This window comes from Bufo gargarizans, chromosome 9 (assembly GCF_014858855.1).
Source record: "Bufo gargarizans isolate SCDJY-AF-19 chromosome 9, ASM1485885v1, whole genome shotgun sequence".
NCBI classification, from domain to species: domain Eukaryota; kingdom Metazoa; phylum Chordata; class Amphibia; order Anura; family Bufonidae; genus Bufo; species Bufo gargarizans.
The window spans coordinates 81030116-81057899 of NC_058088.1; the positions used below are offsets into that span (position 1 = coordinate 81030116).

A 27784-nucleotide genomic window follows, 5' to 3' on the forward strand; every position below is an offset into this window, starting at 1 on the left:
TATCTGCCTGTAAATGGAGAGATATTTGCCTTGACTTTCTTTGATTAGGAACATTATTAAGCGCAATATACTTTTATCGACACTTTCGGGACTTTATGGAACATCACTGCTACTTTTATGTAGGGATGCGCTGTTATTGGATTAGACACTAAGGCTACTTTCACACTAGCGGCAGGACGCATCCGACAGGCTGTTCACCCTGTCGGATCCGTCCTGCCGCTATTTCGCCGTGCCGCCGGACTGCCGCTTCGGCGCAGTACTGCATGTCTGACTTTTTAGTCCGGCAGTCTCTCACCGCGCACCATTATAGTCAATAGGGACGGAGGGGCAGTCCGGCGGCACAGCGAAATAGGACGGATCCGACAGGGTGAACAGCCTGCCGCTATTGTGAAAGTACCCTAAATCAGCGTTTAGATATTTAGTTTAGCAAAAAAGTTTAATGACCTAGATGCTGCGTAGGGATTAGATCCATTTTTTACATTACCTGTGCTTTACGGTTTATCCTACGTGTTAAAGGGGTTGCACCACCATTAAATGTTACTTTAAAGGGGTTAGGTCATCATTATCATTTGTGTTGAGCGAATCGACCTTCGGGTCCAAGATCTGAAGACGATTCACTCAAAACTTTGTTTGAATGCTGTATGGAGAGTCGTCTTCAAACAGCATGTAATTACTGTATACGGCATAACGGAACGGAAAAACGGAAAGGAAACACAATGGAAACAAAAATCAGAACAAAGGATCCGTGAAAAACGGACCGCAAAAAACTATAAAAGCCATACGTTCGTGTGAACTAGGCCTTACAGGGAGAGAGCGTCAGCTTACAATAATCTAGCAGCGCAATTAGAGCAATGAACGGGAAGATCTCTGGATCCATGTGAGGTACAAGGCTGGTTCTAGCTTTGTTAGAGATTGTCATGTACTATATGATGTCTGATTAATGAAATCATGGCATAACCCCTTTAAGGGAATAGATACAAGTATAAATATTATCAAAATAAAATCTAAAAATATTGTAAATACATTGCTTCAGGCTCTGTTCACATCTGCATTATAGGAGCAGAACAACAGATTCATTGCATCAGTGTCTCTGCAGAGTGGTGGTGAATGCATTCTGGGAGATCTAGACTTGCTGCGTTACCTATTACGCCTATGCACCCTGCGTATTACAGTGCCAGTAAAATTGCAAGCGATCGGACAATTACAGGTTCAAGTCCCCTAATAGACTTAAAAATAAATTTTATTTCATTTATCATATTAAAAAACAAAACAAAAATAAGTGCATGGTAAAAGCCATTAAAAAATTCCAATGCCAGAATTGCAGTTTTTTTTTTGTTAACTCACCTTCTCCAAAATGTAATTTAAAAAAATCTGTGTGTTCCCTAAAATGATACCAATAAAACCTAGAGCTCACATCACAAAAATGAGCCCTCACACATCCCAGTTGGCAGAAATATATATTATTATATATATATACTCCCCATGAAATCTCTTTGTGTACATCTTATGAAATGTCTAACACTGCATACTACTTATATTGCTATAGTATAATTGTCCCTAATTATGTTATTGAACGATCACTTTAATTGGAAGTGTAGTCCCATTACTAAGAACCCAACGCAGAAGCATCAGGAGACCATGAACCATGGACTGATGTCTGAAGTCTGTGAAGAGTCCCAAATACAGTAGCATGATCACTGGCCATGTGGAGGGTTTGGGACACTCCGGCAGGTGAAGTAACTGAACGGTGACTGGTATGATACAGTTACAGGCTTAGGCCTCATACACACGACTGTTCCGTTTTTTGCGGTCCGCAAACCGCGGATCTGCAAAAAACGGAAGCAACCCGTGTGCCTTCCGCAATTTCCGGAACGGAACGGGCGGCACATTGTAGAAATGCCTATTGTTGTCCGCAAAACGGACAAGAATAGGACATGCTATATTTTTTTAGCGGGGCCACGGAACGGAGCAAACGATGCAGACAGCACACGGAGTGCTGTCCACTTCTTTTTCGGCCCCATTGAAGTGAATGGGAGCCGCAACTTCAGTTATTTGGTCAGTTATTTCCTTCAATCAGGTAGTGGTCAGCTGGCACTCTGTTCAAGATGCGTGGTGCACGTGTCCGAGATCACAATCCCACATATATTAGAAGAAGAGACCGGCACTCACTTAATCTTCTGCAAATTAAATCCTTTTATTCGTCACATATAAGGTGCAATTTTCTGTGATGCGCGTTTCGGCTCCAATACGAGCCTTTCTCAAACAGATATGGCCATGGCCATATCTGTTTGAGAAAGGCTCGTATTGAAGCCGAAACGCTCGTCACAGAAAATTGCACCTTATATGTGACGAATAAAAGGATTTAATTTGCAGAAGATTAAGTGAGTGCCGGTCTCTTCTTCTAAGTTATTTCCATCAGTGATTGAGCCAAAACCAGATGCGGGGCAAAAACACAGAATAGGTGCATATCTTTAAGGCCTCTTTGACAAGGGCGTCGCGGATTTGCTCCGGATGCGCCGCGTTTGCATTGTTGGAAAGCCGTGCGAGTGGGCACGCAATTGCAGTCAGTTTTTCCGATGTTCAGTTTTTTCCACGCGAGTGCAATGCGTTTTGCACGTGCGTGAAAAAAAAACTGAATGTGGTACCCAGACCCGAACCCGGACTTCTTCACTGAAGTTCATGTTTGGGTTAGGTGTTCTATTAATTTTGTTATTTTCCCTTATAACATGGTTATACAAGAAAATAATAGCATTCTTAATACAGAATGCTTACTAAAATGTGGCTTGAGGGGTTAAAAAATAAATAAATATTAACTCACCTCATCCTCTTGTTCGCGCAGCCAGCATCATCTTCTTTCTTCTTCTTTCATGACCTTTGATGACGTAATTGAGCTCACCACGTGGTGAGTGCGGTGACATCAGCGCAGGCCCTGCTGAGATTACGTCATCAAAGGTCCTTTTGCAGGTCCCCAAAGAAGAAGAAGAAAGAAGACGATGCCGGCTGCGCGAACAAGAGGATGAAGTGAGTTCATTTATTTATTTATTTTAACCCCTAAAGCCACATTTTAGTAAGCATTCTGTATTAAGAATGCTATTATTTTCCCTTATAACCATGTTATAAGGGAAAATAATACAGTAAGTTGACTTTTATCAATTTACTTACATCATCTCCTAGCAACCGTGCGTGAAAATTGCACCACATCCGCACTTGCTTGCGGATGCTTGCAATTTTCACGCAGTCCTATTCATTTCTATGGGGCCTGCGTTGCGTGAAAAACGCAGAATATAGAACATGCTGCGATTTTCACGCAACGCACAAGCGATGCGTCAAAATCACCGCTCATCTGAACAGTCCCATTGAAGTGAATAGGTCTGGATTCAGTGCGGGTGCAATGTGTTCACCTCACGCATTGCACCCGCGCGGAATTCTCGCCCGTGTGAAAAGGGCCTAAATTATACCTTTTTGCTGAGAAGGCTTCACTTCTGTAGAGCTGTACTAGATCGCCCTCTTGTGGACACCCAGTTTTACTCTAAAAGGATTTTCTCACTAATTTAATAAAAAGTTTAAAATATCTGGCACAATGCACACAGTTATTTTAACTATATCAGTCCAGGGTAATTTCCACCTTTTTTCTCTTATTACTCACGTTATCTGGACTGAAGGACTTGTCTTCCCTTTCTGAAGGCAGCAACTGCAGCTCCTAACATTAGATAATCAAGCACCTATATCTCCCAAGATGCATTGCAATCAGCTTTTGTTAACCCTTTCCACACGTGGCAATTTTCCATTTTTACATATTCTTTTATCGCTTCCTGCCTTCCCAGAACCATAACTTTTAAAATGTTCTGTTCACATAGCCTTACGAGTAGTGTTGAGCAAACTTGTGTTTTAAGTTCGGCGTCTAAAGTTCGGGTTGGGGTTATCGAAAAGAATCGCGTTATGGATTCTAAATTCCGTTATGGTCTGTGGTAGCAGAATCCATAACGGGATACTTCGATAACCCCAACCCCAAACACAAGTTTGCTCAACACTACTTACAAGGGCTTATTTTTTTGTGGGACAAGTTGTACTTATTAATGCCACTATTTAATATTACATAGGATGTAGTGGGAAGTGGAAAAAAAAATCCAAATGGGGTTGAATTGGATAAAAAAAAAGTGCAATTCTGCAACAGTTTTACGGGGGGTTTACGGCCTTCATTATGCGGTAAAACAGACTTGTGCTCTTCATTCTCCAGGTCAGTACGAATCCAGCAATACCACATATGTATAGTTTTTCTTGCGTTTTAATACTGAGAAAAAAAATCTGTGCCTTACAACTATTGGGTGTCCAAGCTGGACACGTGGTACGAACTGGCGCTCTATGCCTTGGAGGTGCTGGCCTGCCCTGACGCCAGCGTTTTCTCAGAGCGGGTATTTAGTGCTGCTGGGGGCATAATAACTGATAAGCGTATCCGCCTGTCAACTGAAAATGGTTGACTCTTATCAAAATGAACAAGGCCGGGATTGCCCCTGAATTCTCTACTCCACCAGAGGAAAGCGGCTGAACATAAAGGCACTTTAAATGTGGCTTTTATGGTGTATTGAATACACTGCATTCCCATGCACCCCTTCCACCACAAAAAAGGGTATATGGTTCAACCTTCCTTTTCTCGTCCTCCTCCTCCATCATATCAACATGCTTATTAGGCTGCCCTCACTCCTAATGTTTTAGATCAGCGGTTCCGGGGGTCGCCTGAGGCTTCCTATTATGCCCCCGTTCCCGCCCCCCAAGTGAGCCACCGCCGCCGCAGTCAAGCACAGGGAGATGGGCGCTTCCATTGCGCTCATCTCCCTTGTAATCTGCCTGTGCTGCGGCGGTGCAGGGGAGGGAGAGGTGTGTCCCCTCCCCTTCCTCTGATAGGCTGCCGGAGCACTAGGCCGGCAGCCTATCAGAGGCCAGCGCAGGCGGCGCGATGACGTCATCACGCCGCCTGAGCCTTACAGCGCGGGACACAGGCCAGAAGAGGCCTGCATCGCATCGCTGACACTGAGGTAAGTATAAGTGTTTTTTTTTTATTTTATTACAATACTGGCACATGATGATGATGATGATGATGGGGGGGACTTAATACTGGCTGGCACATGATGATAATTGGGGGGCACTTAATACTGGCTGGCACATGATGATGATGATGGGGGGGGACTTAATACTGGCACATGATGATGATGGGGGGACTTAGTACTGGCACATGATGATGATGGGGGGACGGGGACTTAATACTGGCACATGATGATGATGGGGGGACTTAATACTGGCACATGATGATGATGGGGGGGACGACTTTATACTGGCACATGATGATGATGGGCGGGGGGGCTTTATACTGGCACATGATGATGATTGGGGGACGATGACTTTATACTGGCACATGATGATTGGGGGGACATATCAGATATTTACATTACAATTCATAACAGTAGCAAAATTTGTTATGACGTAGCAAGGAAAAAAATGTAATGGTTGGGGGTCACCACAACATGAGGAACTGTATTAAGGGGTCACGGCTTTAGAAAGGATGAGAACCACTGTTTTAGATGGTCAGCTCACCAGCAGACCCTCAACCATAATTTTTTCGATGGTCAGCTCAGCAGCAAGCACTCACTGCTGTTTTCGATGGTCAGCTTAGCAGCAGGCCCTCGCTCCTAATGTTTTTGAGGGTCACCAGCAGGCCATCAATCATAATTTTTCAAGGGTGTGTATGAGGACCTCCTTTATGTGTAATAAAGGGTGTATTGGAGTGTCGGTTCCTTGAAATTTTTGGCAGCCCTTTCACTTAGTGCATAGGCTTTATGAGTGTAGGGGTCCCACTACCTGAACAATCGTACCACAATGTGAATGATGCCCTCCTTTATGTGATATACAGGTTGTATTGGAGTGCCTCTTCCTTGTAATTTTTGGCAGCACTTGCACTTTATATACAAGTAAATATACAGGAAAGAATTGCAGTAAGCCGGATTGGGACTAATGCACACTGGCGCTAAATTTTTAGTTTTTAGTTTGTGACGCCAATTGCAATGTGCGCAGGTTATAGTCTCAGGGCCCTTTAAGGTGTTATTGCTCACGTACCAGGTGAGGAATGCCAGAGGGGGATAATGTCTCTATGTAGTGTCAACTGTGTCTCCTACCTGGGTACGGCTGGACTCCTGGATCCTGGCTCACTTGCAATAAATTTAGTGTTGTTAATAGGAGTAATTGAGGAACTTTGATAGCAGTAAATGAGATCCAAACAGGTAATATGATCCAACTTGTCTTTACTTAATAGCAGCAGAAATCCGTACAAGTTACAGCAATAGTCTTGGGTCCCAGCAGGCATAGGCAATGTATGGCAGGGATCAGTATCTCTTCTGCTTCTATACTATGTGCCTGGAGAATCTGGCAGGTATCTATCTTCTGCTCTGTCTGTCTTCTGCTTAGTATGGGCCTGACTAGCTGAGGAGGAATTTGGCTTCTCCTGGACTCTGGGTATGTACTCACAGCTTGGGTAACAGGGGATGCTTCTTCCTGGAGGCTGGAGGTGGCTGCTTTTCTTGTCAACCAGCTGAGGCTGATGACTCAGGCTAGGAAGAGTGATCTTTGCCTCAGCCGAGGCTCGATCCTGTCTTGGGATCCCTGTTTCTGGGAGCTCCTACTAACACAGCCTTCCCCTAGCCGGGGTGGCTGGTACACTAACTAGAACTTTCTTTCCTCCCCATGAGGCAGGAAGTGGGAACATTCCATACCTCCTCAAAGAGGGGGGAAAGCTAGATTGGAATGTACTATTCCAATCCAGCTATGCTAAACACATTGCTGCCACCTGCTAGTGTAAATGGAGATCACAGCAATTATATGAAACAGGCATAGAAAATGCACATAAAGGAGAATGCAGTGTTAGATTACACAAGATGATAATACATACACACCTAACATATGGTAGCAGGGAGACAGAGTTCAGTGACATACTCTGGGTCGTTACAGAATGTTTCCTAACAATTTGTCCTCTAAAATCTATTTTATCATCGGTTTTGTGCGGATTTTTGTCAGTCTGTAAAAGTGGCGTACTACTCGGACAAGATCGTTCCCAGCAGTGACCTGGGAGTCCAAGATGCATCCAGACATCCTCCCCATGCTATTCCCGAACCAGTTCAGTGGTGTTTCCATCAATTTCTGACCTTTTCCTGTGAAACAGACACCCTTCCCCACTTCAGAGCTGGGGGGTTTCTGGTTTAATGCTCGGGTTTTCCCATTGACTTCCATTGTGCATCCCGGGGTGTTCTACTCGAGCACCCGAGCACTCTGGTGCTCGATCAACACTATTTATATCCCTTTGAACTTCCACCAATAAGGTTTCCACATCCTCACCCACAATTGCCTCTTTCACACTTGTCTTCAGATCACTTCTCACATACAGGCACACATCACAGCCTTTTCTATTGACTAGCTACACTTCGGGCATTTGTGAAAATACATTTTAAATTTCTATTACCTGTAAAGTGAATATCTGGGATTTTTGGGTTACCTTGGTTTATGTTTGTATGTAACAGGTTCTTCTTACCAGCAGTTCTATTTTTTTATCGGTGTATAGTTCTGCCCAGTCTTCTCCCTACTTTCCTCACTAACCCCAGCCCCCACTAAATCCCCACTGTCCACTCCTATATCCCACTCTTTATCTACATTATCCACCCCCTTATTAGTATGACTCCCCCCCCCCCACCCTCCGCCCAGATCCTAGTTTAAAAGCTCCTCGAGCCATCTAACCATTTTTTCCCCCAGGGCAGTTGAACCTGTAACGCCCCCGAGTGGCATTACCATTCTTACGCCCTGCTTCTATCTGCGTATGCTTGTACAATGTCATCCTGTGTATTTATTGCCATGTCCTGCATAATGTGAATCTATATTTCTGATTTTGCAATTGTTAAAGTGTAAGGTGCCTGGTTCACCAGCAGATGGCGGCAATCTTGGCAGAGCTAGTTTGCCTAGGATGGAACCTTCTGTCGATTCTAGCCCCCTCACTAGAGAGGGAGGAGTTCAGCTAGTTAGAGTTTAGTTTAGAGTACCTCCTGCAAAGGGAAGAGTGTGTGCAAGCCAAGAGAGCACACTTTCAGCTCTGCTGGGCATAGAGGCCCAAGCTGCAAGCTTCAGAAGCCAGGAGGAGAAGTTCCCTGGATATTGATAAAGATACAGATCAAGATAAAGACAGAGTCAGACTATCAAGCTAAATACACAGAAAGGAACAGTTTCTATTTAATCTGACAGCACAGCAGAGCTAAAGAGGTTCCGATGTAGCAGAGACATATGTGTTTGCCTGCAAAAACTTATGCCAAAGCTTGCTGGTGACCAAGATAAAGTTGGAAAATTGTTCTCTGATGCAAGTTTATTCAAGTAAAGCTGTTTTCAACGTTAATACAAAATCTGGACTCAATAATTTCTTCAAATCCCTCAACTATTCCCCCTGTTTGCACTGCTTCGGAACGACAATGCCTGGGATTCCAGGATATCCAGGTAGGAGCACTGTGACACGTGAACAGCCACAACACCTAAAGGGACATTATAGGCTACCCTTGCCCCACTCTGGCATTCCTACGCCTGGGTACCACCTATCACCAACAACATCTACTTAGGGGGACTCCGTTCCCCGTTGCTGAAATGCAACTGCATCACGACAAAACTCTTTCACTTTAAGGGACCCCTGGTAGCACCCCGTCTGTTGCACACCCTCCTCATTAGGGTGCAGCCCATCCCTACTGTAGAGCCTGTAACCGACCGAGAAGTCGGCCCAGTTCTCCATGAACCCAAACGCTTCCTTCCTGCACCAGCTTTTGAGCCACTTATTTAACTCTCTAAGTTCCCGTTGTCTCTTTGGTGACGCTTGTGGCACCGGTAGCATTTCTGAAAACACTATCTTGGAGGTCCTGGACTTGAGCTTCTCTCCTAGTTCCCTAAAATTATTTTTAAGGACCTTCCATCTCCCATTGGCTTTGTCATTGGTGCCAATGTGTACCATGACCGCCGGTCTTCCCCAGCCCCACCCAGCAATTTGTCAATCCGATCCGCAATATGCCGAACCCGAGCATCCGGCAGACAACACACCGTTCGGCATTCACGGTCTCGGCGACAGGTGACCCTGTCTGTCCTCCTAATAGAGTCCCCTAGCACCAGCATCTGTCTAACCTTTGCTGCACTCCTTTTCCCATCCTTCCTGCAGCGGTCATCCTCCTGGTTGCTAGGAAAAACACCCTGCTGCAGTGTTGCTGGCCCTGGGATTTCATCCCTAATATCAGTCAAACAGGCATATTTACTAGGGCATTACTAGTATGGGTGTTTTCGTATTCAGCTATGTCCATTATGTCATTTATTTTTATTGTTTATTTTTTATTTTGGGGAAAGAGGGGTATACAGTACAGACCAAAAGTTTGGACACACCTTCTCATTCAAAGAGTTTTCTTTATTTTTATGACTATGAAAATTGTAGATTCACACTGAAGGCATCAAAACTACGAATTAACACATGTGGAATTATATACATAGCAAAAAAGTGTGAAACAACTGAAATATGTCATATTCTAGGTTCTTCAAAGTAGCCAAAGTTCTTCAAAGTAGCTTTGATTACTGCTTTGCACACTCTTGGCATTCTCTTGAGTGTGCAAATATTTAAATTTTTTTACTTTTTGTTAGGTCCCCAAATGGACCACCACTTGCAATCATGAGATTGCGCCATGTACAGAATATTGCAAAATGGTCCATTATTCTATAATGAAATCACTATATCACAGTTCAGTGCTGGCACTTGGGAGCCTCAACTGGGATTAACTAAATGCTCATGCACACGACTGTATGTATTTTGCAGTCCAAAAAAAACACGGATCCGCATAAATATAACGCATGACATCAATGTCATGTCCGTGTTGCATCTATTTGTGTATTTCAAAATCTGCATTATGTCAATTATGTTTGCGGTTTTAGCTGTGGATTTCACCCTTTTCAATGGTAGGCGAGATCTGCGGCAAAACCGCATCAAATTTGCACCAAAAAACGCTGTTAGACATTGCGGATATGCTGGAGAAACACAAATAAATCCACACAATTTCATGAGCATCTTATGTGCATTCACCCGCAGTCATGTGCAGGTGGCTTAAAGGTACCTGCATAAGGTGCAGGTGTGTGCACAGAAAATCTGCCCCAAATCCGCACTATTTATCATGTTTTTGGTGTGGATTTTCCACAGATCTCCCCCTTCCATTGAAAACAGTAAAATCCACACAAGAAACCCACAATTAACATGCTGCAGTATTCTGAAATGACTGTAGTTCTGATCCGCATCAGAGCCACAGTTTTGGCGGCTCGGATGCGGACCCATTCACTTCAATGGGGCCGCAAAAGATCTGGTCCGCAAATTGCAGAACACACACGCGCGGCTTCTGTTTTTTTGCAGATCCGCGGACCGCAAAAAAAACGGAATGGTCGTGTGCATGAGGCCTAAGAAAAAAAAAAAGCTAAGCATCCACAAGATTTGTCTAATCTCATACACTTTGCTGGTGGCGTATTAGGCCTCACGCACACGTACTGCTGGCCATGTGTATCACGCAGCCGTTTTTAGATTTTGCACCCTTGTTCCATTCCAGTGAGTGAACAAGGGTGCAACACCCAGACCGTAGACCTTTTCTTACATTCATTCTCGGCAATTACCGCCATTGCTTGGAAATGAGTAAATCGTGACAATAATTGTCCAAAATGTATGAACCTTCTCGTCAGCACACAAATGGACCGATCCCACATTCATTTGTAGCAAACCTTAAAAGAGTTAACCTACAACCAGCATTTATAACACATCCACCAGATATGTGATTAATGTCGAAGTGCTGCGGGTCCAGACTGTTGGAACTGTTTGAATGGAGCGGTCGTGAATGTCGGGTCAGTGCTCCATTCACTTCTATGGGACTGATGCAGACAACACTCCACCTGTACCATAGAACTGAATGGAGCACTGGACCAGCATGAACACTACAGCTCTATTCAAACGGGGGGAAACCAAGGAGGTCACAGCGGTCGGACCCCCAACGATCCAACATGTATTGCTTATCCTGTGGATAGATGATAAATGCCATTTGAGGGATAACTTGCATCATGCAGATAAGGAAAAAACACAGATTCAATGAATGATTTTTGAAAAACAGTATTTATTAAGCTGCAATTTTATTCTTCTACTGAAAGATCGCCGTAAACTAAATGATCAGAAACCATAACCTACTGAAACAATATCAATGGAAGTGCATTCAGATTGTGTACACAGAAAAATTCCAGAAAGATACAGAATTGCGGCTACAACATATATTGTATTTTCATGACCACAGACAAAATGGATGCACAATTGTTTCCAAGCAAAAAATAAAATAAAATCTATATCTGTCTGAGCGATACCCACAGTCTGAACAGGATATCCAGCGTCTGTACATATAAACATCCTTTATCTATCATTTTAAATTAATTTATTATAAGAATTGCAAAGTGAATGATTATCAATTACAGCAGCCACGAGCCCCAGGAATATTTACAGGCAGCCATTTTTCTTCCCCATATCAACTGGAGTCATATTTAGCCGACAGGTCATTAGCACTGCCAGAACGTAAAGCCGTATAAATACACAGACATGTATCCTGTCCACTAGGAACGGGGGCCATAGATCTAGAGCCGGAGAAGTGTGTCTTAGGCCTTATTCACACAGTGTTTGATCGGTGATTGCGAGCCAGAACCAGGTGTGGGTCTAAACACAGAACAGGTGCAGATCTTTACCTTAGGCCTCATGCACACGACCGTATGTGTCCGCTAAAAAATAAATAAAAATGATGACGTTCCGTATGGCATCCGTTTTTTTTTGTGGATCCATTGTAATAATGCCTATCCTTGTCCACAATCTAGAAAAAAAATAAAAATAGGACATGCACTATTTTTTGGGCGGAGCAACGGAATGGACATACTGATGCGGACAGCACACGGTGTGCTGTCCTTCGTTTTTTTGCAGACCCATTGAAATGAGTCCACATCCTATCTGGAAACAAAAATTGAATGGACACTGAAAAAAATGCGGTCGTGTGCCTGAGGCCTTATAACTTATGTCTGTGGAGGCCCCAATCCTGGTTTTGGCTAACATCACTGATTGAAATCACTGACCGAACACTGATGTGTGAACTAGGCCTCAGGATTTTTGGTGTGGATTTCACACAAAAGACCCACACAGAAGTTCCCCAGTGATTTCAATAGCAGGGAATCCGCATGTTAAAAAAATAAATAAAATTGTGTTTTCTACTTGCGGTTTTTAAGTGTTCTGTCCATTTTTGACACACATTCCGCCTCCCGAATTTCCATTAAAAAAAAATAGGCAAGAATGATGATAAAAAAAAATAAAAAATCTGATGCAGATTCCGTACCCTTAGGGTACATGCACACGGTGCAGATTTGTATGCAGAAAATCCAGACCAAAACCACATATAAATACACAATATTTATTGAAATTTTGGAGCATTTTTTAAATCTTTATGTATTTTTGGTTGCTGATCTTGGTGGAGATTTTCTGTTTATGTTGACAACCCAATTGAAGAAGTTTTTGGGGAAAACCACTATACCTAAAAGGTGCGGAATCACACAAACAATTGGTATGCTGCGGATTTCAAAATTCACATGGCAGGTCAATTTACAATTAAAAAGCAAAGTGTACATGAGATTTATCAAATCTCATCCACTTTGCTGGTCCTGTATTACGATGCGTTTTTTCCGCCACATGTGCAGGTAGCCTAAGTTAGGCTAGTTTCACATTTGCGGCACAGTTCTGCAGCAGAGAACAGCCTACTAGAGTTCTCTGGACCGGCATTGCCGGAATGCCCGCCAGCCCCATTGACTAATGGGTTCCGGAGAAGATCCGGTTGCTACCCGGAAACTATGCCAGGATTCAGCCAGACAACAACTGCTGCTGCATGCAACGGTTTGTCCGGCTGATTGCCGGCATTCTATGCCGATACAGTCTGACGGAGAGTTGTGCCGCAAATGTGAAAGTAGCCTTATCCTTGTCAGAACTGTCTTTGTGAAAAAAAAGGTCATTGATGCCGTTAAAGTACATTGTCGACATTTCATTTTTCCAATTAAATTAAATTAATGGTTGCCCCGGGCAATATGGATCTCAGACTATTTGGATATGATACCGTAGTTGCCCATAGTAAGCTATGAAAATAACGGTTTTCATTTTCTAGCCAGGACTCTCTCATCATAAAGTTTTCCCCATAAAGGCAGAGTCACTTTCTAATGCTGTAAAACCTGTCACTTAATGAAAAGAGAAAAAAAAATAAAAAATGCTGGTGCCATTTGTCATACATGTATGTTTTATATATGTGCACAGTAGCTCATGCCAAGGTACGGTTTACGATGACAGTCTCATTTTTAAGCAAGAGAAAAAAAATATATACTTATTTTTGATGGACACAATTTAGTAGAAAACCCACCAAAACGACTTCTGACAATCTATGCAATTTTAAGCAAAGCCAAGTTCTGACAACCTAGCACTGTAGCAAGAAAAAGTGCTTAAATGGGGGTTTCAGGATTTTAATATTGATGACCTATCCTCAGGATAGGTTATGAATATGACATTAGCGGGGGGTCCGAAACTCGGCACCCCTGCCAATCAGCTGTTTGAAGAGAAGGCTGCACTAGTTGCACTCGTGCCAGTGCTGCTTTACCTGCTCGCCATCGACATCACAGCAGGGAGCAGTGTAATTACAAGACATCCCATTCACTTCTGTGGGACAGCTCGCTCCTATACACTTGAGTGGGACGGCTAGATGGGCCAAATGGTTCTTATCCGTCGACACATTCTATGTTTTCTATGGCTTGTAATAACACCTGTGCACCGCTGCGACGGCGAACAGGTAAACAATGAAGGGAAAGCAGCGCCAGCACAAAGTGCAGCCATCTCACCAGACCGCCACTGATCTGATATTACCTATGCTCAGGATAGGTTATCAATATTAAAATCCTGGAAAACCCTTTAATGCTTATGATAACAGCGAATTCCACATATTTCTTAAGTAGCAGAATATACACAGTAATGATACAGTAACAGTGCCACAGGCCCTTTTAATCACCAGCAGGTTGTACAAAGATGGAGTGCAGAAATATTGGCATATACACATGTACAAGTACAAGCAGGTTGGTAGAAGCTTTCATCTCATCACCGGGTGCGGTTAGCCGCGGAGAGAGTTACAGTGTTCTTCTCAGGTCTGAAGTAGACACGTAGCCATCAGAGTGGTTGAAGGGGGAAAAATAAATAAATAAAAATCACAAAGAATTGAGAAGTTAGGAAAAAAATGGTTAGGGTGGCAATTCTAGTGGAGACTACAAAGTTGTAGTCTGAATAACAGAGAACATGGGAGTAGATTTCAATGTTGGTTGTCCTCTGTCTAGGTGAACCCCATAGTGTTTACCATGATGTACTGAAAATAAACATAATATGGTCACTAACTTTTTACACGACTTTGCATATATCAATAGTACAAGCAACCATAAGAAACTTTGTAATATATCTCATCAGAGAGAAAGGTCTAGTTCTCCTGTTATCAGCTGTTTACCTCACTTCCCCCCTGCTGAATGCTTTTCTCATTGAAATTGACATCAGTCCATACAAGTCTATGGTGAAGTGAGGGGAAAGGAGTGAGCAGGAGCTCAGAGAGACGGAACCAAATCAACATTTCTGTCTTAGCCCAAGTGCTTCATTCGCATACATACAGCTCAGTACTTCTCTGTAATGTCCTTCACAGTCTTGGGGTTGCTTTTGAACCAGAGAAAGTTAGGAAGCAGATTCCACTGCATTTTCTGTGTGCAGTGGGTGGAAGCTAGTCTCTGCTACCATATCTGGGAGAACCGCAAACTAATAATCTAACATACAGGGGAGAAATCTGCTAAAAATGCCAGATACAAGCCATATAATGACCATATTACTCCTTATGTACAGATGCTGTACTACTGATTAATGCAAAATGCGTTGAAAGGTTAGGTACGTGTCCATATTATGGTCCTCAAACAACAAATCCGCAAAATACGGATAGTTTGTGTGCATTTCATATTTTTCTCACTCCAATCAACAGACGGACAAAAATAGGACATTTTCTATCATTTGTGGAATGGAAAAATGGATCTGCAAAAACAAAAACCACTGATGTGTGCATGGCCCCGCTGAGCCTATCCGCAAAAATGCAGATGAAAGATACAGTTGTGTGCATGAAGACTTGCACAGCAATTCCCCCAAAGCCATCAGGGGCTCCCAGCAGTGGGATCTATAGATATACAAGATTGCCATTTTCACTTGCCAGTTTCTGCATAAATACTATGTAGTATAAGGTTATAGTATTGAGTCATATTCCAGATTTTTCTATACAATTGCTAGGGTATCATGCAGGTTCACCATAATAAATTGACAGGCAAAATTGTAATGGCACTTTCAGCTATAATACAATTTTCAGAATATATATATATTTATATAAAAATTGTTTTTTTTTTGTTTTGTTTTTTAACCATGGCCTACTTTCTAGCAATAGATTCAAGTAAGGCCTTTGGCACACGACCATATGTATTTTGCGGTCCGTTTTTCACAGATCAGTTTTTTTCCCGTTCCGTATTTCTGCAAAAACATGCGTATGGCTTCCGTACGCGATACTTTTTTGCGGATCGCAAACGGAAACATATGTTTGTAATTATTACTGTAATGTATGTAAACACATGGGCAAAGTGGGCATGGATCTGCAAAATACGAATGACATACATATGTGTTCCGTATGCATTCCGTATTTTTTTTGCGGACCCATTAACTTGAATAGAGCGATGGAACGTTATTTGCGGACAATAATAGGACAAGTTCTATCATTTAGCGGAACGGATATACGGAATGAATGTGGTCCGTATGCGGAACCAAACGGAAACCGCAAAAACGGAACGAAAAAAATATATATATACGCTCGTGTGCAAGAGACCTAAGAAACAGGAGACAATGCTGCACGGTCGCCTGCAAAAATACATACTGAAGACCCATAACTAGCACTTTGTAATCAAGTATTCAGGACTACAGTCAGGAATAGGATGCACGTTTGGAAATGTGAATGACATATGCATAACTAGTGTTCTAACAAATACACAGAACCACAGGCTCTGCTACTGACAGGTTAGAGAAACCTTGTTGGCTTCTCCGTGTAGAACTGGTTTCAAACCAAAATTTGTCTTTATGTACTTGAAGAATTTACTTTAACTTCAATGTGGCGGTATCACCAAATAAGGGACCAGTGATTGCTGAAATATGATATTTTGTCCACCAAAGACACAAAAATGTCAAATTTTCATAAGGATAACCTCCTAGTGGTTAGTGGTGCTACAAGAGGGCGGGAGATCTACGTTCTGAGATGGTCTCCGATAACGTAGCCTTGTTAAGGCTTATGAAGAACACTGCAAGTTTCACCCTCGTCATATCAATACATCCACGTCGGCTTCGTGCTCTTCTTCGTTCACTTTTAAAGATAGGACTTCTTCGTTTAGAAATAAGCCACTGAGTCTTTCCTTCCGCGCTTGCCTCTGTTCCTTCAGCTGTCTCTTCCGCAAGGCTTTCTGCTGCAGTTTCCTTTGCTTTGACCTTTTCTAAATTGAATAAACCACATTACATTTAGGTAAGGAAAACCACACGTTCTACAAGCTACAAGCACAACGCTTTTTATTCTTCTATCGTCTTAAACATGTACTAAAGGGAAATTCAACCCCAAAAATGTTTAGAAGCACATGTATTGCCTAGTGGTTACACTAAAAGGGGTTGTCCACTTTCCCAACAAATTTCAGAAAGCCCATACACTATTGCCGGGATGGCTAACCTGTGGCCCTCCAGCTGTTGCAAAACTACAACTCCCAGCATGCCTAGACTGCCTACAGTTATCATCCTACAGCAGGGCATGGTCAGAATTGTAGTTTTACAACAGCTGGAGAGCCGCAGGTTGGCCATCCCTGCACTATTATATAATGGCATGGCAAATGATTCATGACTTAGTATTGCCTGTGAAGGTCCCCAGTGTCCATAGGCATCACCTCTAAACAAGACATGGGTGGGATTTATCATAAGGAGAATATTTGACGTCAGTATGCTTGGGTCTGTGTTGGCATACTTTATGCAACATCAATCAAATATCTCATGTTGTTTGATAAATGTGTCCTTTCCTTAAAGGGGTTTCCTGAGATTTTTATACCAATGACCTATGCTCTGGAAAGGTCATCAGTATCTGATCGGTGAGGGTCCAACACCCGCCAATCAGCTGTTCGAGAAGGCAGCAGTTGCGCCACGGCCTTCTCTCTGCTTTTCCTAGGCCGAGTGACAACACGTTCATTGTTCACGCCGCCTAGGAGCAGCTCAGCCCCATTGAAGTGAATGGGGCTGCGCTGCGATACCATGCACAGCCGCTATAAAATGTACGGTGCTGTGCTTGGTGAGCAAGGAGAAGGCCTTCTTAAAACAGCTGATCAGAGGGCGTCCCGCATCTCGTACCCCCACAGGTCATCAGTAGTAAACTCCTGGATAACCCTTTTAAACTTAACACTATTGTCTAGAACAGCTCCTCCAGTTTTCCTACTCCACCCTCCTACTGGAGCGAGATTGAGACTTTAAAAAAAAAAAATAAGTCTCAATGATAAATCTGGAGTGAAACTCATTAACATAGCAAACCACGACCACTTTCCCACCAACATTTGAAAACTGTAGCCTGTGGTGTAAAAATGCAAAGAGACACAAAATTCTTCCACATGTAAGTGCAAAAAGTCATAAAAGCCCTATTTTCCAACTTTTTGAAGCCAGAATTCTGGAGTGAGGGCATAATAAATCTGCCCCGTGGTGACCAAAGGTTCCCAAGGTGGCAGCTGCATCCTCTACGGCATAGGAGCAGATACAGATAACAGAATCTCCTGGATCTGCGCCTGCACTGAATACTTTCAGCGCCTGCAATAGTAGAGGTGGAGACTCTGCCATGTTGAGAACCGATGGACACCACAGAGGACTTGCCTGGGAAAAGGCGAAAAATACTGAAAATCGAGTAAGAGCGTACTTCTAGCAGTGGAGGTGGTTAGGCTCACTGTAAGCTAAAAGGGGACCACCTGCCTCATTTGCTTCCCATAGTTCATTTTTTGCATCCGACTCACTGCTTGGATATAACGTATTACTAAGGCCTCATGAACACAGCGAATCGCGGATCCCAGCTGTGAGAAAGCTGCCAAAAACACCCCATCTACAGAAAAGTCCTATTCTTGCAAAACGGATAATAGGAAATGTTCTAATTTTTGCGGGGGCAGCGGAATGAACTTACATATGTGGACAGCACACAGGTGTGCTGTCCGCATCTTTTGAGATGAACGGCCTTGTGCATGCGGCTACACATTTATTACTTGATGGGTCTGTTATCTCAACGTATAGGCAGGCTTGAGGAGTAAGAAGACTGTCTCAAGACGTCTTACAGAGGTCCCATCACTTCTCTGTCTCTCCATTTATCTGATTCCGAGGCAGACACCGGCAGGGAGGAAGCCAAGGGCTGCAGCAGAATTTGGTTCCTCTGCTTTCCCCAAACTCAAAGAATGGAAAGTGTAGCCTAGTGTATGAAGCCATCAAACTGCATACAGCACTTATGTTTAATGAGATTAGATACTAGATTACCAGAGGCGTTTTAAAAAATTACCATAAGAGTAATGTCTATAACTTACTGTATACCTTTCAAGAGAACATACACTTTACACGTGTACATTTAATGTACAGCCACACATTTACCTTTGAATCCCTAATCCTTTCTGCTGCGCTTGCAGACAGATTGCTGTCACTGTGAGTTCGACTCATGTTTGCACTCGAGTTGGAGGCAGAGTTGCCCCCACTAGAGCCGCTGCTGCTGGCTGTGCTGACCATACTGGCGCTGCTGCTGCTCACGCTGGCTCCGCTCACTCCACTTGTACTAGCCGTGCTGTAACTGGTCCTTTTCCAGTTCTCGCGTGTGGATCGCTGACGTGGACTATGCTCCTTGATATAGCTTCTGACCTGAGAGTTAGAGAAAAAGGAGGCAGGCGTTATTGAAAAGAGAAAATGGACTCCTTGCACACAGAGGAGCATTGTAAGTTGTATGGAAAACGTACAGTCTGGTAACTGGAATGTAATACTGGCATGTAGTGTCTATTCCGCATAACACTGCATGTCCCTGCATAGTAGGCATGACCATTTCAGTGATTCTGGGCCTGCTTCTGTCAGTACTAGGCCCATGCTAAGTTTAGCAGCAACTCCTCCTCCGCCTCTTCAATCCCGCCTAGGTGATCTGCACCCAGACAAACCTGTTTGAGCTTTTCATCAGTTAGGCAGTTCAGTTCAATGATAAACTCGCTGTCCGTAGGGGAAATCTGCGCCGTCGGATCAATGATTTTTATGATGTCAAGCTGTTCCCGAAGTCCCATTTCTGTGCTGACCTTTCGACTTAGGTACTCTATGTATTCCACCTAAAAGGTAAAAGAAAATCATGTAAAATGATTTGTCCAAGTATAAAGCACAACATACAATACCTATCAAGGTATAAAGACTGGTGAACACGTCCACTAAATGGGGTGGCCACTTTGGTCAAGTACAATCAGTTGAGGTGGCATCCTTGTTCCTTGCCAGTTGCTGCTGGATTCCCTAGCATTCAACTGTTGTGGGAGGCAGTCAACATTACTGTCAATGAGGGACATACATACAGGAGGCGCCCCCGCCCGATCCACAACAGGGGTCTGGCAGTCACTGATAGCCAGACCCCTGCTGCATGTGCCGCGGTCAGCGCTGACCGTAGCATGTGCGGGGGATCAAAGCTTCCATCAGATCCCCCTTGCTGCTGTGACGGGGACCCGATGGCAGGGAAGGCAGCCCGATGCCTTCCTTAGGCATCGTGTCTGCCTTCTGGGAGAGCCTGCGAGATCCAGCCCCCTGGATCTCACAGGCAAGCAGGCTGTAAGCGTATTACACTTACAGCCAATGTATCACAATACAGAAGTATTGTGATGCATTGTAAAGGGGATCACACCCCCAAAAGTTGAAGTGTAAAAAAAGTTAAAAATATTGACCAGCTCTATAAAAAAAATATCACATGATCTAACCCCTCAGGTGAACAGTCAAATTTTTTATAAAAACTGTGCTAAACAAAAACTTTTTGTCACCTTACATCAAAGTGCAACACCAAGTGATCAAAAAGGTGTATACTGTATATTGCTTCTAAACTTCTAGTGTGCCCAAAAAATAAAGTGACATTCACAAAATGATCCAAACATGAAGTAGACATATAGGGAATGTAAAGCAATAACTATAATTAGAGGTATTACTATTATACAAGAGAAATTGAAATGTGCTAATTTTTCACAATTTTTGGCAAATTTGGTCTTTTTATAAATAAAAATAAAATATTTTGACTCAAATTTACCACTGTCATGAAGTACAATATGTGACGAGAAAAGAATCTCAGAATAGCTTGGAAAAGTAAAAGTTTGAAAGTTATCAACACAAAGTGACATGTCAGATTTGCAAAAAATGGCCTGGGCAGGAAGGTGAAAAATGGCAGGGTCCTGAAGGGGTTAATACAACCATCTGTTTAGTTCTATGCAACACCAGATAACTGAGTGTCCTCCAATTTACTCGCACTTTTTAATTATTCACACAATCGACATCAGGTGTGCCGAGGAGAGTGCACATATACCATAGATCTAGGCTAGTTCAGCCACCAGTATCCTAAAAGTGTGGATCTAGCCCAAATCAACTGTGATGAAGTCTACTAACATATGCTCTGCGTTCCAGAATGGCACAGATTTACCATTAAAAAGGTCTGGATGGACCGAAATGTTTGTCATCTGTGAAACAAGTTACGTAACATATTTTTGGGACTATAAGATGAGGTTTGGACAGGAGAAAAACCATTTCTTCTTATTAAACCTTCCCTGGTGGTTTACTGAACTGGAGGGGTCAAGATCACTAACTTTGGGGTCTTGCATAGAGGGGGTTAATAGCTTTGGTTAGTTCCCAGTAAGCTTAGTGTATCATCTGCTGACCATTGGAATAAACTGCAGTGGTGCATGTGGCCACCTCATTACATGCACCTATCCAGGTAAATGTGTCTCCTGTCACTGTCCCACCATTATTAGAAATAGATGAATAGTCCAGAGTATGGCCACCTTCACAGACTACTCATCCAGTCCATCAGCACAGCAACATTACCTGCTCATCGTTGGTCATGGCACTCCAAGGGAGCTCATCCAGATTCCTGTTTTTGTTCTTTTTCTTGGAGGGAAGGCAAGGAGAGCTAGGGATGCTGGGAATGACGTCTGATAGCACATCACTGCCGCTTGCAATATCACTTCCGGGCAACTAGAGAGGCATTAAACACATGAGGCAAGTCCATTACAAATGTGATATATCATTTATAACAGATGATGTACAGATATACACCCAAATGGTTCAAGGGGGTACAAGCAGGCAATAAATATCAGATCTCAGTGAGAGGGTCCCCTGACTGACTGGAGCATTGGTGCGCACGTCGTTCCATTGATCCATTCCATAGACTGCAGTGAATCGGATTGTGCACTGCTGCTGCACTCAGCGACCTTCAGGGTGGGTGAGAGTCCCAGCAGTCAGACACCAAGCAATCTGATATTTATCACCTATCCTCAGAATAGGCTGTCAATATCTGATCATAGGGGGTTCTGGCACCCCACATCCCTACCCATCAGCTGTCTCAGAACTACATAGCTCTGTTCATTGTGTAGTGGACGGCGCTGGTTTAACTGCATCGCTGCTCCCATTGAAGTGGATGGGAGGCGAACTGCAATTAGTAGCTCCATCACCTAAACAATGAACGGAGCTGTGTAGTTCCGGCAGAGTCCACAGCTGTTTAGCAGGTGGTGCGGGGTGTCAGTACCCCACCGATCAGATATTGATGACCTATCCTGAGGAAAGGCCATCAATATTAAATAGGTTTTTTAGAAATTTTTATCAGTATATGATTGATGGGGGTCCAACACCCAAGATCCCGGCGGCCTTCTCTCAGCTCACCAAGCGCCGTACATTGTACGATGGCCGTGCTTGGCAGCTCGGCCTCATTCACCTCCATGCGACCGATGAACTTGACATCATATGGCCTAGGCAAAGCTGCGAGAAAGCGGCAGTGTCAAGAGCGCCGGTGCCTTCTCAAAAAACAGATCGGCGGGGATCCCAGGTGTCAGACCCCACCAAAGAGATACTAATGACCTATGCAAAGGATAGATCATCAAATCTCATAAAACACCTTTAAATCTGTAAATTCTGTACTATATTTCTTTTCATAGTATAGTTACAAGTCACACATGAGAAGCACATGAAACCTATATAAAATATTCTATAGTGAATAGACACAAAAAAAATAAATATATATATATATATATATATATATATATTTTTTTTTTTTTTTTTTTTAAAGGGATGGTTTAACAAAATGTCACACTAGCCAGAAAGATCTATTGTTATTATCAAGCTTATTAATTGTATAATGAAAAGTGATGAGTATTGTACAAGGATCCCTGTAAATCTGCTTGTACAAGATGCATTTGACATCACTATACAACCGGCATTAGAAGAAAATTTTAATCTGTCCAAACTCTAACCCTTACCTGCCACTCAAACTCGCTGTCAGACCAGTCCCAGTAAGTGCTGATAGATGAGGAAACATCACTGCAGACGCTTCCCTCCGGAAACAGGTCAAAGGAGGTGAAGTCCTGGTCGTCCAGGAGGGAATAGCAGTCGTCCTGGTCTCCGACAGAGACAGAAGAGAACAATTCCTCACTGCATTCAGAGCTTGCAACGCTGGTGCCACAGGACGTTAGATTCCACCTAGAATTACATTAGAACAAAGGGAATTACCCATTTTTATAGATGTTATTTGGCGTATATATTTCCCAGATTCTGATTAATCCCACTGAAGTCTTAGGAGGCTGAATATGGATCAGTCCCCCGGGCGGTAGGCTTGGAAAACTGTGATTTCTTCAGCTATGTGTGCGCACAAGAGCCGAGTACACCATGGCAAAGTGGGAATGAGTTCAAGAATCTGTACAACTATAAGAAAGATATTAGTAGAGGTCCAGACATGGGGTTAAAGGGCTTTTCACACTAACCAAACCTATCATTATCTACTAGGTGAATGTATGAACACTGGGGTCCAACTGCTGGGACACTGGAGCTCCCGTGTGACCACCACTCCATTCATTTCTATGGGACAGACCGAGACAGTCAAGCCCTGCACACAACAGTCCCACAGAGATGAACAGAGCAGTGATCATAATCACAAGGGTACTTAGGTACCCCCAGTCTGATGGTTGGTGGGGGACCCAGTGGTGGCACACATTTCTCACTTATCTTAATAGGTGATATATGTTAAAGGGGTTATCCAAGACTATAAAAATGTCTCCCATATGCCGGGCCCCTCACAGTGAATATACTTACCTGGCTCCCTGCTCCTGGTTCACCGCCACTGCTTCTCCCCGTGCGTTGAAGACATCCGGTGACAGGGGGATATTTGTGTCGGGGAGCAGCCAATGGCAGGCAGTGACGAGCCTCCGTAGTGTCACCTGCAATGCTAGGGAGGCTCGTCCCCATCCCTGCCTGCTCCCCCCAACACCGGATGTTTTTTCACCCGCTCACGGGGAGAAGCTTCAGCAGCGGTGCGGGGAGCCAGGAAAGTATATCATCGTGAGGGGCCCGGCATATGGGGAACATTTTTATAGTCTTGGATAACCCCTTTAATTGGGAAAACTTTTAAAGTGGACCTGTCACCTCTCCTCACATATGTCTATTAGTAACTACTTCCGTTCACCATGAAATAATTGTGGGTCATCACTTCTTATATATCCATTACGGATGAGCGAATCGACTTCGGATGAAACATCCGAAGTCGATTCACATAAACGCTCTGCATTGCACAAATCACTCCCTGATGAACCATCTAATCATGGTGAAACACATCAGATGGTGCTTGTGGGGAGGAGAGGGAATACTAGACCAGGCCCGAGGGTCCAGCGGCTGGGGTCACTCTTTTAAGGGCGAGTACTCCGACTACAGCCTGTCAGTTTATCCCCACTCTAGTCCAGATGGTGAGGGACAGAAAAACCTGACGAATTGAAGCCGAGATCAGAGAGCACTCCAAGCAAGTTACACCCTACCAAGCTACCCCCACCGCAACCTAACTACCAGATAAATAGGGTCACTTGTCAAGGATCCCCCCTCCCCTGATAAAAGAAATGCGTACAGAAGTTTATTATTATTTGTCTCACTTATTTTAACCAAAAAAAAAAAAAGTATTATTTTTCATTAAAGGGGTTGTCCGGGATCAAGCTTTTTATTTAAAACCAGTTAAATCACTATTAATAGCGGTTTGAAGGTCCCCCCAGATGTTTTTAGGTATTTTTACAGTCCCCCACTGATTGTTTACCTTTCTGTTTATGTGTGCGGTAACTTCCTGCCTCAATGCTTTCTGGGTCCCAGCGCAGCTAAACGCCTCCTTCCTTACTAAGAATGCGCCCAGCTAGACGATGGGAGTGGCTTCGCGCCATGAGGGGGCGTGGCTTAGCGCTTCTGTTGCCGCATAGTTACTGCCCCTCCATGCGCTTGGAATAATTAGAGGCTGATGGTGACGTCACCGGGCTCCTTGTGAAGCGGAAGGAGAGGCTTCGCTATGCAGAAAGGGACCCGATACGTCACTGACTGTGATAGAAACTGCACTTCCGGCTGAAAATTTGTGAAGTGAAAAAGGGCCATCAGAAAATGTCTGGTAAGGGAAGGACAGGCATGAATGTAATATTTAGGGGACCATTGTACATGTAGACCCATGTCCCCCAATCCCGGACAACCCCTTTAAGGCTCACTCAGTTTAGTATAGTTCGCATAAAACTTTGAATACTGTACGGAGCGGGGGGGGGGTCATCTCATTTACACTACATTTTTTGTGGTTTTTGTGTAGAGCGTTAGCCCCCTAGAATAAGGCTACTTTCACATCTACGTTGGCTCTCAAAACCCAGCGCACAACGCCTCCGTTTTGCCCCCATTTATTGTCAATGGGGACAAAACTGAACAGACCGGGACGGAGTGCGCCAGAATGCATTCCGTTCTGGTTTGTTGCGTTCCCATGCCGGACACAAAACCGATGTAAGCACCGTTTTCGTGTTTAACATGGGAAACTGAAGAATCCGGCACCAAAAACCACGCAAGTCATTGGTGCCGGGTCCGGTCTCTTCATTTTAGATATAATACAACAGGATCCGTTCTGAACGGATGCAGCCGATTGTATTATTATTATTATTATTATTATTATAAGTGTTTTGCTGCGGCGCTGAGACCCCATGCCGGATCTAAAAACCAGCGAGCAAAAGCGCAGATGTGAAAGCAGCCTAATGGATACAAGACGTCCCCTTCCGATTTCTGTCCGGTGAGAATTATCATTAAGAAATTTGGATACAAATCAGCAAATACAGCATCTACGTCCTGCCCGGTGTGGATACTGGCAGTTATGTATATGGTTATTAAAGAGGGTTTTCCGAGATTTTGATACTGATGACTTATCCTCCAGACAGATCATCAGTATCTGATCGGTGCAGGTCTGAGTGCGATACTCTGAGTGCGATACCAAGCACAGCCGCTATACAATGTACGGCTCTGTGCTTGGTGAGCTGCGTGAAGGCCGCGGTGCTCATTGTCAAACAGCTGACCATCGGGGTCCTGGGTGTCGGACACCCACCGATCAGACACTGATGACCTATCCTGAGGAAACCAGCTTTAATCACCATATACATAAGTGTCACTATGTATGCCAGTAATCACAACCGCAAATACGCTTTTAGCCCATAATACGGCCAAGACAATAAAAAAAATAAAAAAGGATTGCCCTAAAGGGCTCCACAGCCTTTCCAGTTACCAGTGAGGCCAAGACAAGACATGGATCATATATCTGGAGTGTGGGACCCCACCGGCCTGTCCTTGCTGGATCTGGAGCCGTGACCCGCAGCCTCAGGGACCAGGCTGCAGGTGACCGCAGATTAGATGGACATTAACAACTGCCCACTATGAAGACACTTTCTAATGGCATCTGAGTATCAGATCGGTAACTCGGCAATCGCTTATGTGTCCTGGGGAAACAGCCCACCGCAGCCATGGACAGGTAAGTCCATCCACGTTAAGTGCTGTACTATGAGGGCGCGGCCACCTACCTGTTGGAGTGGAATCGGTGGAGGGGATCGGTGCGGTGGCAGGAGGAAAGCTGACAGCCGAAGTCACTGACGTCTAGGCAGCCCTCCTCACTGATGCTGCCCCGCTGGGAGAGGAGCGGGAAGGGCTCGTCCGGGGCCAGGAACTTCTCGTACAGGCCTTCGGACATGATGCAGGTCGCTAGGTTCAGGCGGCGGAGCCCTATGTGTCACCGCTCCCCCATACCACAAGCGCCACCGCGAACGACCGAGCAGAACCGAAGCCGCCAGCTGTCGCAGCCTGTTCCCGGAATTAGGCCCTTCTTCTTCTACTACTACAGGATGTGCTCTCCAAAAGTCCAGCGCCACCTACAGGGAAGGAGAGCAATAACAGCGATACTTCCCATTCGTACACGTGACGCGGTGTGCAGAGCGCCGCAGCGCCTCACCGTGCAGCCTGCTCAGCTGAGCGCCCTCTACAGCAGTGGAGGATAATGGCAGGGAGACTGCCAGCTGTATACGGACATCCGGAGAAATAATGGCGGTGATTGTACCTTGCTGATCACTGCAAATCATATTATGTTTGTATTCTATGAGAACTTATTAAAGGGGATGTTTGGTTTAAATAAGGCATATTTAAGTACTATACGGAGGGGGGTGGGGTTGGCAAGGGCATAGGCGCCAACAAGCCGCTAGCCTTTGCCAGGGTATTTAGATCTAGGGCTAGAGCAGTCAACTGAATCTGTCCGGGGTGAAGGAAAACTTGGCTACACCTCTGGGCCATTCTGCCCTTCCCAGCCGCCCTGCAAATTTTTCTGCATCTTAGACAACCCCTTTAATATTTCATTTACCATATGCCCTGGCATATCCATTAAACGGACCCACCTCCGTCCCCCCAAAAAATATTGTGCAGTATGCATTTTTTACACACTGCGGGTCAATTACTATGACTCCCCACACCAATTATTGGTGTAAAAAAGTCACCTGGCCCAATTTTGCAACTTTTTGAATGCTTGTGTGCCTAAACTTAAACCCATATGGCGTATTTACACTGCCCCCGACACTCGGCAGTGGTGGGGGCATTAGCCCCAGCAAATCAACTAACATCTATTCCAGATTCCTGACATAAATGACTAGTAGATGTGAGCAGAGGATGCGCCTAATTTATGACGAGAGCTGCATCTTCCAGTAGCACAGGGAATATCAGAGTAAACTAAAAACCAACCAAGTGGAATATTGTATCAAAAAATATCATTTATTATAAATATAAAAATGGAGAACAACGGGATGTTGTAATACAGTACACGGAGAAGCACAGGGTAAGTACATTCAAAAGGAGCACCATGGAACTGTACAGGATAATGTGCAGTAAGATACGGTCAAAAAGTAGGGCAAAAGCTAAGGCTCTGGGAACCCAAAGGGATATCACATATATAGTAGTCACCCCAATAGGGGTATGGTACACACGGCACCACAGACAATAGGTGAACCCAAATTCGTAGCTGAC

The 27784-nt window shown here is 44.1% G+C and overlaps 1 protein-coding gene across 1 annotated transcript; it reads right to left on the reverse strand.

Annotated features, from left to right (window-relative positions):
• Window positions 1-15904: 15904 nt before the first annotated feature.
• Window positions 15905-26623, reverse strand: LOC122946412 (protein FAM199X). Its single transcript, XM_044306022.1, has 6 exons — window positions 26302-26623; window positions 22717-22936; window positions 21290-21439; window positions 19390-19551; window positions 18842-19102; window positions 15905-16683 (listed from the first exon to the last, which is right to left on the reverse strand). Exons 1-6 carry the CDS (start codon window positions 26466-26468, stop codon window positions 16513-16515), a joined length of 1131 nt encoding a protein of 376 aa, XP_044161957.1. The 5' UTR covers window positions 26469-26623; the 3' UTR covers window positions 15905-16512.
• Between the last annotated feature and the right edge of the window lie 1161 nt (window positions 26624-27784).